The following is a 13,229-nucleotide window of genomic DNA, read 5'->3' as shown; positions in this document are numbered from 1 at the left end:
TCTGCCTAATGAGCAAGGTTGTCAAGGAGACAGAGATATTGGTATCATGGATGAAGGGAGGCAAAGTACTCATGTCAGGATGGGAGAAAATCACGTGTTATTCTGCTAACCTACATGGAGACACAAGCGGCAAGAAATGACACTAAGGTGGAAGGATTCAAATTCAAATCCACTTATCGAATCTTATTATGTGTCTTTCAACATTTGCAAGTAACTAAAGACTAAAATAACTACATCTCAAAGACGTCTAATAACCTTTTGTTGGATGAGAAGGCAGAAACACGACAGTTTTTAGTGGCAGCCTAATTAATGTTCACAACCTGCATCTACAACCTGAAAATGAGATGAGCAGCATATTATATTAAATGTCGATTATATGTACCTGACATTTAATTAACAGCTGTAGCCTACCGTGCTTCAGAAGGTACTCACTTCAAATGCAGAAGTTCCTGGTTCAGAACTATTAAACTGCTCAGATTAAAATGCTGATATGAATCAAAGTGTCTGAAATTAACTTTTTGACTCACCTGCCGAGGGCACTGGTAAATGAAAAAATCCACCTGCCAAGCATATTTTTACTAGCCTAAACAATAAATTGCCTTTTTGTGTCACATATGCATTTGTTTCACTACATTTCGCTGACATAATAAGGTATTATATCAAATATAAAATTAAAGGCACTCCTTCGCCTCAGACCGTCTTGAGCGCTCCTACAGTTTCGCAGCAATGTTTAGACGCATGTAAAAAAACACATATAGTTCATGTGTCTACAATGTATATGGACAAACATGATTAATTTCCTCCGAGCCATCATGTCAGATGTTTTATTACATTACTATTTTGGTACAAATATTTACCTGCTGGTGTGGCAAATAGCCCTCCGAGATTAACTTGCCAAACGGAAAATATAACCACATTTGGTGCTTGGCGGGTGTTAATTGATCACCTTCCAGCTGCTTTCACGCTAACTGTGATGTAGTTCATTTGTGGTGTGAAAGTAAAGACCACAGGATTCTATGATAGTAGATGATGTGATTTTAGCATAAATTCAATAGAACAAGACCAGGTCAAAACCTAGTATATGACTGGACTGTGTGTGGTCAGTGTGTGAAATTGTGGCCAGTTTGTTACTGGGATAGTCAGTGGTAGTGTCTACAAAGTGAATTCCTTGATATTCATTGTTCATCTGCAATTTTCTGTAGCAGTCCCAGGAATACTTGTTGTTAAAGTGCATTGAAGTAGAATATCACATGACATGGTTAAGCTGTGTTTGAGTAAGAACAGTACTTTCCTCCTCTTACTCATATCTTGGGATGTTTGATTTGAAAGAGAACTCATTTTAATTCTAATTATAACTATTCTAATTATCTGTTAATTCCCCCTGCTCTTTCATCTGCTTCACTCTGAGGATGTCTCTTGTTTTTCACTCTGCATTGAGTATTTATATACTTATATATATTCATTTGTATAAGCACCTGCAGAGCAGCCACACTAAACTGATATAACAGATACATGAGTCTCATGTTTTGCAAGACTTGTGTTTTAATACTGTTGTTCATAGTTTGTGATGTGAAAACATCAGAGAAGTAAAAAGCTTGCATTCTGGTATTAGTTCAGTTATAAAATCCAAATGCACCACAGAGCATCTCTCTTGCCGGCTGCTGCCAGCACTGCCAGCTGATGAATCGATCACACTGGATGGTAGAGACACTGGTACGGGCCTGTTTAAACAGGAGTCTAGCCGACTTCGCTGCATTTGACACCGCAGCTGAGAGCATCACAGCTCGGAGCAGGAAACCCAGTCACTCTGTGTCGCACTGCTGTCCTCTGCTTCTATCACCTCATGCCAATTCATTTTAAAAGAACAACGACCAATGGGGAAACTCCTACACTCGGCTGGCGAACCCTTGGTGTAATTTCATAACTCAGTGAATCAGTCAGTCAGTGATGGACAGACATCCATAGTTATCGGGCTGGTCTGTGGCTGGTCCAGCCAAAAACTATGATTAAATCCATCTTCTGGCAATGAATTTTCCATGAAACAATCTTACAAGTGACATATAGGCTTATACACTTCTGATCTGCTTTATATGTCAAGACCTCAAATGCAGCAACAGTAAAATACTGTGGAGCATTTTCACAACAAACTTCATCAGGCTTGCTCATCCATCCATCCATCCATCCACACCGGGAGGAATCACTACAACAAAAAGAAAGGAAAGTAGTAGCCTGGTCTAATCCAGCAGCTGTAGCCTGAGGCAGATAGAGGCCACAGCATGCTCACATACCTCCTGTCTCCTGGAAGAGCTGATGTCACCATCCCTCATCTTGTCATAAATCTGCTCTTCCACTTCTATTTCCTGTGCTCTCGAAAGAATCACAGCTGCTGCCTTTTGTCTCGTCCTGTATAGTCGAACCGACCCTTTCACCCTCTCCCTTCTGCTGCCATTGTTGCTGCAGTAAAAGTGACATTTGGGAAAGTCGAGTAACTTAAGTTATGGCAAACTTGACATAAACTTGCCCAGTAGCGTTTTGAACAACTCCCTCCCCCTCCTTCACCTCCTCAGCTGTCCCTGTCCCAGCCTGTGAAGAAATCTAGTTTGACAGCTTTAGTGACGACAAGCAGAGGCACATTCACAAGTACAACGCTCTACTGTACAAACTGCTGCACATGAATTTTTGCTGTTTGTTGAAGCGATAGAAAACATCTGAGACACGTTTCATGGAGTGCCACATAACCCTGTCTTTGGTCGTGACTGTAACTGTTAAAATGTATGCAGCGGATGGCTGTGCTGTCTCTGTGGTTGTGGCCTAATTGAAGTGGAATTTAATATCTTCAGCTGAAAAAACAGCCAGCGCTTTAGAGAGTGCCTCCATTTGCATTTCATAAAATGTAGCCTACATAGAAGATATCAGTCTCTCCACCAGTAATGGAATCTTTTATATGTGGCCTAATTTGTGCAGCTACACTTCTCATGAGTCATAATTCTCTTTTGTGGCTACACTTTATCTTCACTCTACCCTCTCATTAAGGAATAAATGTAAATGAATGACAAAAAGAATAGTTCAGTTAGCTCCCAGCTGCAACTCCTTGCTAGTCTACTTAAAACTGACTACTTCCACTTAAATACAAACCTCAGTGTGTGGTAATCCCCTGCATCTTATACTCACCCACACAAACTTATCAGTACTGGGGTTTTTTTTCCATTTAACTGTGTTTGACTTAGCAAGTATTTTCATTCTGAAACTTACCACACTGTAAGTCATTCATAAATAACTGAACCTGACACAATTATGAAACTGCTTTTGTAAAACGTATCTATGATTAATTCAGTTGTGTTGTAGAGGAAATTAAACTGTAGGATGTCATTCAGTTACATGTTACTGGCATAATTAAATGCCCCCCCCCTCAAAACGAGGCTTTGTACTAAAATATGACTAATTATACTTATCAAACAGAGGAAATAAAGGCCTGTTAGCTTCTGCAGTTGAGGTAAATAAAGACCCTGGTCACTGTTTGAGGTAATACATTATGTCTGTAAAGGCCATAAAATCATTAAAATATATATTTTTTTTATTGCAGTTACACCCCCTGTAGAGAAACAATGCCATAAACCCCAGTGTCCCACAATGCCATATATCAGATTGGATATGAAATACAGTTTCATGTGATTATTTTGGACAATCGCCAACATAATAGCTTTACAACATGACCATTCATTCTATATCTGTGCATTCACCCTTATCTTCACATTGCCCTTTTTCTCCTGCACCATTTTTACATCCTTTATTTCTTCCGGTGATCTTGTTTCCAATTCCTGTAGACTGTTAACTTGGCGGTGTGCTAAATATAAACCGGATTGCTCGAATGGTTCTCATACCGTGAGATTCCTTTATCACAGAAAAAGTTTTGAGAAGAGGAAAAAAAAAAAGGAACTTGCCCAATCGCTTCATGCATATTCTTAAATAGACAATTTCCAGTTGGCCTGTCTAATCAACAGACGTGTGTAATTCCTCAGCAGTTAAGGTGGTCCAGCAAACCCATGTCAGATCACCTCACCTAAGGCCTGGTGAAATAGAGCATGTAATCGCTCAGTCTGTCTCCAAAACTAATAGGCGAGGCTTTGTGTGTGTGTGTGAGAGAGAGAGAGAGCATGCAGAATGAGCACATAAATTGATTTTGTGTGTTTGTGCTGCTCTCTACCAAAGAAGCCTTTTTAGAGATGCTTTTTTTGGATGAAAGTTGCATTTTAGAGCAACTACTGTCCTGAAGCCTGCGTGCCTTTAATCTTTTCAACTGTTGGTTTTATGTAGCATCTTTTTCAGGGGCATTTTGTTTATGTGACTCCATGATTTGAGCAATGTTGTGATAATCTTCATCCAAGGAGTTTTAGTGTCGCTTTAGACACTAAATATTACCGTGAACTTTAAGCTTATGTTTAGCTTGGTTATGTAATTTAGCCTTGAGATAAACTGGCAACCTGTCCAGGATGTATCCTGTTTAATGCCCAATGTGAGCTGGGATAAGCGGTTTAAAAATTGTGTGCATGGATGGATATGGATTAATTTGTAATGACTTGTCACTTGTTAGAGCAAAACTGAGTCTCACACACGCACACCTTAAAACTACCCTGTAAAAATATTATAGTAATATTATAATAATAAATTGAAATTTCATGTAATAGGAATGTTATTGAGTCTTGTTTCAGTGTTGATGCCTACCATTGTTCTGAAGTTGGCACAACTGATCCTCAGTTAATTATAAACCAAAACAAAATGTGAATCACCTAATGGATCAAGTTTGTAACGCATTCACACACATAATCTCTTAAGAATCAATCATTCCACTACTCATGATCAACCTATCTGCCCCCTAGTGGCCATTTTAAGGTGTGACCATCTCCACAAATTACACACTTGTTTCTTGTTTTTGTTTTTAATCTTGTGACAAATTGCTCCTATGCCAATAATCACACTGAAGTTGCTGTATACCTCTGTGTGACAGTATTTAAGGGGTGTTAATCCTTAGCTCACCCCAGTTCCCTTCTTCTTCGCAGGGGGACTCCATGAAAGATGACAGAGGAGGTGATTGTTGTAGCCAAGTGGGACTACACGGCCCAGCAGGACCAGGAACTTGACATCCGTAAAAACGAGCGTCTCTACCTCCTGGACGACTCAAAGACCTGGTGGCGTGTCCGCAATGGTGCCAACCAAACGGGTTATGTGCCATCAAACTACGTTGAGCGCAAGAACAGCCTGAAGAAAGGCTCGCTGGTGAAGAACATCAAAGACACACTGGGTAAGGGGAATTTAGTTTCACTCTACTTAAAGGTTGCCTGTGTGTACAAGTTGTCAGTCAGCAGATTATTTTCAGTGAAAGCGGAAAATTACTACACTTCCTTTTTCAATACTTTCTGCTCCCTGGTAGAGGAGATAAGACATGCTCATAAACAGTGGTCAGTTTGTGTGCATGCATGTGTGTTGGCCTGAATCTCCTCAGAAGTAAAATCAATCTCTCAATGTGTCTCTGTCCTAGCTGGGAGCTGACACTGTGCACTCCAGGGATCCTGTTGAGTTGGTTGTTGCTCTCAACTGTCAGCGCACTGTCTCCCGGTCCCAAGTCATGACTGAAATATATTAGACTAGCTATATAGAGAGAATAGAGCTCGAGAGCCGTTCATACTTTTCCAAAATTACTAATTGTCTGCTTGTAAAATAAAAGGTTGGTTTTAGTTCCTTTGCAGCCAGCTATAAAAAGGGATCTATGAAAATGAAAGTTATAGTACATCAAAGAGATGACTTTCATATGCACTAAGTGTCATTTATAAAGGTTCATCCTGCATCTTGCCATTTAAGTGCACAGAGCACAACAGACCAGTCTCTCTTTTTTTTTTCTCGTCACTATCGTCTAGGAAAACAGAACCAACATGTTAGTTCTGAGAAATGTAGAAAATACATTGTATTCTTGTTTAACAATAGGCAACCTTGTTCATGAATGATTTAATAGAAAGAATTTATTTATTCAAATTCAGGATTCATTTTATGCACCAGTGCTGGACATCTCCGTACAGTCCTGACTGAAATATGTCCACAGCATCGAGTACTGAAAACGGTCAAGCACTGAGACATCGAAGGCCTGCTCACTTAACCTTTTAATCATGTTTATTTGATGTTTTATGTTTTTAACATTACGAATATGATCAATTTACACATGTATTCTTCACTCCAGGGGAGACCCAAGCCATTATTGTGCATGCTTTAACACTTCTCACTGTAACTAAGCCACCTGTTTGGCCATTGCTTAGTTTGTACACATCATCTTGTGCATAAAATCAAATCAGTTGTGCGTGAAATCAGAGCGTACCAGTAGCGGAGTGTGAGCTCTCCCATATGTCAGTGAGCAATTATCTTGTGTGTTGGTATTTTTAGATTTTTTTTTTTAATATTTAATGATGCACTCTTTGTCACAGTTGTCTGGAAGAAACCGCTGCCTCCGAGCCTTAAAGTGCTGCTTCAAAACATGCATGGTTAAATCTCTCAGGCGTCATAAAATTGGTTTTATTTGTTATGACTGATAATAAGACCAATGAGCTCATAACCAGCTCCTAAAAGATATTAGGCTCCCCAACTTCATCTGATCTAATTTATTTTTATAATTGGGAATTTGAGGGTAGAAGATAAAAATTCCCCTAATCACCATCAGAGCCGTTGCCAGGCTGCAGTCTCAGAATACAGATGCCACAGATGTGAACAGCAGGAAGCAGCCTTGACTGAATGAGGTGACATCATTTATAGATGGCTGCTAAAGTGGGATGTGTTGGTATACAGTTCAAGTCAAAAAGGAAGGAATTCATGTAAAAATGATCTACTTTCTTGAGGCAAGAAAGTCATCTGTTTTGACAGTTTTAGCTTAAGTCACCGCTTTTTCTCAGGTTGGCAGAGGGAGAGAGATGGAGAGAAACCAGAAACATGTGGAGGAATCTCTAATAGGACAGAATAATCATGAAGTGCAATTGTAATAAAAATAGTAACTGTAGTGGTGGAGGGAGGGGATGAGGAGAGAATAGACAGAGAGATGAAGGGAGTCTGGTCTTATGTGCTGATTCCTCTCAGCTCTGTGGATATCAGCCCTCAGGGAAACTCTGCAGCTTTATGTGGGCCAGCGTGGCACAGCCTGCCACCATCACCCTGACCAGGGCTCATTGTGCGCAGAAAGAACATTCACCCCCCTACCCCCACTCACTCCCCGTCACCAATACTGTCCTCATCAGCCCCCGTCTCTTCAGGCTCTGTCATTGTAGTTCTCTGCTTTACTATGATCAGCAGATTGATTAGTGGAGAAAACAGCAGCCTAATGGTTGCGTTGGAATGATAGATCACCCCTCTGTACCCGAGTGTTACATATCGACTACAACATTATGGCCTAGTTCCATTTCAGTCTAAGTAGTTTGCTTCCAGCCAGTAGCTCTTTAGTGTTAAAAGCCTGAGCAAATCAAATAGGCAAGAACATTTTCTTGATGAGGCGATGAGCAATAGGTGAGGTCAGGGGCTAATGGAACTTACTCACACACTCAAATAGAGAATCTGATTGGCTGACAGCAGGATTACTTCATCCCATATATATGTCCTCAGGTTTTTTTTTCTTTTTTTCAGCTCCTCGATGAGTCCACATTGTTACTATGGACCTTGCAGATAGTCCATGATTACTGTTATCTCCACTTCTCTCCTCAGTTACTGTGATTTAATGTCGTTGTATCATCGACATCCATCCAGGCAGAATTGAATGGCTGCGTGCTACTTTGTGCCCCAGTTTTCTCTCACGTGGAGAAAAATCAGTAATGGCTTAAAAAATTCAGCAAAGGTCCCACTCAGTGTTCGAATCAGGCCAGCACTTATTGGTACAATGTACCAACATGTTAAATTTCTGTCCACCTGAGTTTTTGCGTGACCTCTCTGCCACCATTGATGTGTGAGTGTGCGTGGGCGAATGTGAGGCTGTGTGAAGCCTTTTGTCCTGTCCTCAGATGAAAAGCATTATATAGCTGAAGTCCATTTGTCCTGTCCACTTGTTTCCTGTACAAACACGCTGCAAGAGGATACACAACCGTGTAGCTGTGTGAAGCACAATTTATGTCTACAGTAATTCACTCAGAAAGCTGCTGGTTTCAAAAATCCTCTGTCCATAAATGGTCCATGAAGAGTGCAGCAGGTGACAGGAGGTACATTTTTTGATAATTTGTGCACATTTATTACCATATTTTGTGTGAAGAATTAGTCATTTGTGGGGCATTATGATGGCCAAGTGGTTTAATATGCATACCATACAACTGCGGCCCTGTGGGTTTGATTCTTGTCGGGGACATTCGTTGATATGTTTTATTATTGTTGAATAATGACAAAAATGATCTAAAACAAGATGAAGACTAAAGCTATGCTAGAGGCTCTACCCAGGGAGCATGGATGGGTATTGCCACGAATTTCCTGATTTAATTCCGATTCACAAGGTCCCAAATCGATTTGATTTCCGATTCAATTCAATATGGATTCAGTTAAGGATATTTCAGTTACAATAACAATTTTGCTTGTATATGAAAGAGATTCTCAGAGACCTAATGCTGTAAACTGTACAAGGAACCCTCTAACCTGGTGCATTAATAAAAATATTCATCTTTACATTAAGAATTGACCCCAAAGCAGCTACATTAATGTACTTTTTATTTAACATGACCAACACACTACCGCAGTCAACACAATATAGTGCAACTTTACAGACTCTACAGTCAGTGAGTATTAAGTGACCAGATAAAAATAGTACAAGTGCTTTCTTTAGTGCAGAGGGTGTGGTGCAGAGACGCTACACGTCATGTCGACACAAGTGTGTTATTACTTTTATATAACTTGGCTTGGATTTCTTTTAGCTAACAGACCACTAGCTAATGATATTAGCACAACACACTTTTGAGCATCGATGTGAATAATTTAACTACAAAAACTAGCTTGGTGTAATGTCTGGTGTTAGTCACGACCGAGTGTTTTAATGTTGAATACTCCTGCTGATCAGGTGGTGATGTCGCAATGACTCCTGCTGCTGCTGCTCTGGACTGACAGCTAACATTACACTGTCCGCACTGCAAAAAATATCTTCCATATTTTCCAGTGCAGATGTATGATTATTCTGAGTTTGTTGTGTCCTTACTTTCAGAGTAGTCTTTAGTCAAATGTGAAATGGTAAGTTATCAAGCTGTAGGATGTCGAGAAAGTCCCGCAGCAGCTCCCGCCATGTTTTTTGATTCAACTGAGGTTCATTAGTCTCTCACTTGGACAGATGTCATTGCGCGGAGAACCAAAGGCTGGCCATGTGAGACTAACAGGGTTAAAGCTTCACACATCCACGGGAAAAGGCATATATTAAAAGATTGATCTTGCGATTCTATGAATCAATATTGGATCATTCAAATTTGAATTGGAAAATCAGTTTTTTAAACCCAGCCCTATTGGGGAGCTAAATGCTAACACCAGCAAGCTAACATGCTGATGTTTTGCAGGTTCAACATCTTAGTTTTAGTGTGTTACAGTGATGACATTTGCTAATTAGCACTAAACACAAAATACAGCTGAGGCTGCAGGAATGACATTAATTTCGCAGGTAATTGGTCATAAAAGTACTGTACAAATTGTTTTGATGATGGTGCTGTAGGAAAAGTCAGGGGATCACCAAAGTCAGTAAGATTCATTGCTGGGGGCAATGAATGTCTCTACCAGTGGTTGATGAAAGTGGTGGACTTATCAACAGACAGATGATGCCATCTACAGAGTCACGCTGCTGATGTGGCTAAAAAATATAGCTTAGTAATTTGTACCCTCAAATTAATTATTCTAGTGCACAATTGGTGGCCCCAGATACTGCATGTGCATGTTATTAAAGGACAGGTTCACAATATTTCAAGTCCATCTTAAAACAACAGTCACGTGTCCAAATGAACATTGTAACAGGTGTTTCATGCTATAATCACTCCTGTTCATACTGACCATTAGAGGATCCCTTCATAATACATTTACAATGTAAGTGACGGGGGCCAAAATCCACAGTCCTTCTTTTGTGCAAAAATATATTTAAAAGTTTATCTGAAATTCATATGAAGCTCTAGCTGTCCAAATGAGTCAAATCAAGTAGATATCTTTCAATGTTACAGTCTTTTTATTGCCAAAGTCCTTCTTTTTGTTACTATTCTTCTACCGCAGCTCAACAGAGAAACACAAAGAAGGAATTTTATGCTAAAAAGACTATAAATGTGTCAGATATCTACTTGATATGACTAACTCAGGCTGCTGAAGCATCATATAAGCTTGAGATAAACTTTTAAGTGCCTTTTTGCACAAAATGACTTTGTGGACACACTGTGGATTTTGGCCCCTCCTCTTCATCCCTCTTCAAGCGCATTTGAAGAGGATCTTTTAATGGTCAGTATGAACACGAGGAATTATTACAGGAAGGAAAACCTTTCGGTGTTCAACCTGACTGTTGTTATTAAGACAGACTTTAACTTATCCTTCAAGGCTGCTGCTTAAGAGTGTGTACACCTTTTTTTTTATTCCAGTGCAAACACTGATCCCACTGACAAATATTTTCATTTGTCTCCTCAAGCTTTTTGGCAGGTTTTATTGGTTTTACACAAAGTTGCGCATTATGACCCCAGACATTTGTGGAAAATTGAGAATGCAGCATCACTCAAAAGGTTATTTAAAGTCTTCTTTTAAGTCACATCACTCGCTGACACAGTACTTATTCTCCATTTGAGGGCCAAGTTGTGCTTTTTCATCACTGCACACACCTCCATGTGTCTGGTGGGTGGTAAAGTGCAGACTCATATAACGCAGTAACCGTCACACATCCCTCCACTGTAAGCCGTGGCATGAAGCAATATGCTGCAACTTGCAGACACGCAGGCTCTTATCAACTCACTTCCCTCTGAGTTGCAGTCCTCTGGGCTTGAAACCCTAGTCTACTTCCACAAGATGAGGAGGTAGGTGAAGGTTTGGAGTGAATGTGTGGGAGGAGAGAATATAGCCTGCTGCTGCTCTAACCAGCAGGCCAGTCTCTTGAAGTGGAAATAAGTGAAGAAGAAAGTTGCGTGTGTATCTGTGTGTGCGTTAAAGTGCTTTCACTTAGCTCAAGGAAGTGTGTGTTTGCTGCTTTCTTGTGTGTGTCTGCTTGCTAACTCATGGCAACAACAGTCTATTTTATTTTTCCTAAGGGACCACCTGAAGTGGAGCTAAACAATTTTGAAAAAAATATCTAATTGTGATTATTTTGACTGATATTGCAATTGTGATATGATTAACAATATTAGAGGGAATGGTGTGATTTTTGAGAGAATCTGTACCAAACAAAGATGTTTTCTTAAGACTGTAGCATAAGATGTGTAGGCCAGACATCTCTGCAGCACGACAATATTTATCTTAAAATGGTATTTTGACACACATTTTGCCTGAAATAAATTTTGCACCTCCTGTGATTTGAAAATTGCAGTAGGCCATGTTGCGATTTTGATAAAATTTTGAATAATTGTTCAACCCTAACCTGAAGTAGCCCAAGAGTCAAACTTTTTCAGCTTACAGCCAGGAGATGCAGAATAATCTCACATACACACACACACACACACACAGAGCCATCAGATATGTAGGATACACACTGCTATCCATAAACATGATCTGCTTGTTATTCCTGTCTCATCCTTCTTCATTGCGTTTTTGTCAGCTGTGGCCTCTGATGTGCTCGGTCTACTGTGTGTGTGAGAAACAGCTGCCAAGGGACCTCTCGTCTTTCTTCTCAGCTCTCTTCCTCCTCCTCCTCTCTCTGCCAACAAGTTTCATGCTACTCTGTGTGAACCCAGCAGTTTTCCAAACAATGTAAATGTACTATTCAGCAATGACATTTCTGTGGCATTTCAGCAGGCTCTGTGGCACAAACTGGGTGATTAGCTGTCAAGAAACCCACTTCAGTTATTAGGAGCACACATGAGTATATGCTGACAAAAGCTTCAGCTGTCATATGAACTGGTTAAACATTGTCTACAATATGGTGTGTCATTATTATTTTAACATGAATGTGAAAAGAAGGCCTCCTTGGTTATGTTCAACTTTAGAGAGAGACTTTAGAAACTTAGGGCCTCATTGAAGTGTGCAAACGCATGTTTCAAGGAGCGTCTTTGAAAGTTCATGAATGGAAAAGTCAGAGACAGGTAAGGCAGGAGCTTTGATCCTGGATGTGCCTGTCATTATCAAGCCCATGGTGCCTGCTCCACTTTTCTTTCGCTGTCTGCATCATCTATTTTCAGCCTTCATTAGAATAGATGCGTATCTTGCGTGTAGACGGTGTCGACAGAATACCAAAAAGAAATGAGCGCTTTCATTTCTTCAGGTATGAGAAAAACTTAACCTTGGTATTAATTTTATTATCAGGAGTATCGATCTGTCCTTCACTGCTGAGGTTTCTCATAGGATATCCTTTATCCTTTGCTTTTGAGGGCCCTTAAGTGGAACTTGCAACCTCAATCAGTTTCCTGCCGACCTAATCTCGGGTTTTTCCCGGCTATCAGTTATCTATTCTCACCACTACTCAAATGCCAAAATTTAAAGTTTAAAGCTGCTGTACTCAATATTTTTATATTCCTAATCAAATGACTACATGTGTGTTTGTGTTCATGTGTGCATGTAAGGATTAACTTGTAGTAGTAAACCTACAGAGAATTATCACCCAGCTCTTCAGTTCCCCACAGCTCTACAGAGCATTTTAGCGTCTTTCAGCTTGTTGTTTAGGTTTTAGGGACACAACTTCACAGTTTTGGTTTGGGCCCACCACTTTCATCAGCCTGGTTTCGAGACGCAGCACACAGATGGTTTTTTTAGTGAAAAAGCTCCAAAAAACCTGCTACACACAAACTTACCAGCACTACACAGGAGACAAAGTTATAGACTAGCTGGTGGATACCAGACCAGAGCTAAAAAAAAAGAGTGAATATTGGACTTGCATTTGTCAGATGGACACAAATACGACTCCAAATGAATTCTCATGTTACTCCACATCTGCTGGATGTTTAAATAGTAAAGTGGCTGCTAACATGTTTGCTATATCTACTTTATAATGTGATAATGTGTCAATGTAAAGTTTATTTAAGTTTAAAAAACAAAAGCAGCCTTTACTAATCTCTATGTCTGTGTCATCATTC

At 40.0% G+C, this 13,229-nt stretch overlaps 1 protein-coding gene across 2 annotated transcripts in view; it reads left to right on the top strand.

Moving 5' to 3' along the window:
• The window catches only part of nck2a (NCK adaptor protein 2a), a 40,121-nt gene that overhangs the window by 23,703 nt on the left and 3,189 nt on the right, over positions 1–13,229 (top strand). For both annotated transcript variants that reach the window (XM_067603887.1, XM_067603884.1), the window contains one exon: positions 5,058–5,299. In XM_067603887.1, coding sequence (XP_067459988.1) covers positions 5,074–5,299 — 226 coding nt within the window. In that variant the 5' untranslated portion in view covers positions 5,058–5,073. The remainder of the gene's footprint in view (positions 1–5,057; positions 5,300–13,229) is intronic.

The sequence above is a fragment of the Thunnus thynnus genome, chromosome 11, assembly GCF_963924715.1.
Source record: "Thunnus thynnus chromosome 11, fThuThy2.1, whole genome shotgun sequence".
Classification (NCBI taxonomy): Eukaryota; Metazoa; Chordata; class Actinopteri; order Scombriformes; family Scombridae; genus Thunnus; species Thunnus thynnus.
The sequence above is the reverse complement of the archived record's forward strand: the minus strand, read 5'-3'. Positions and strand labels throughout refer to the sequence as shown.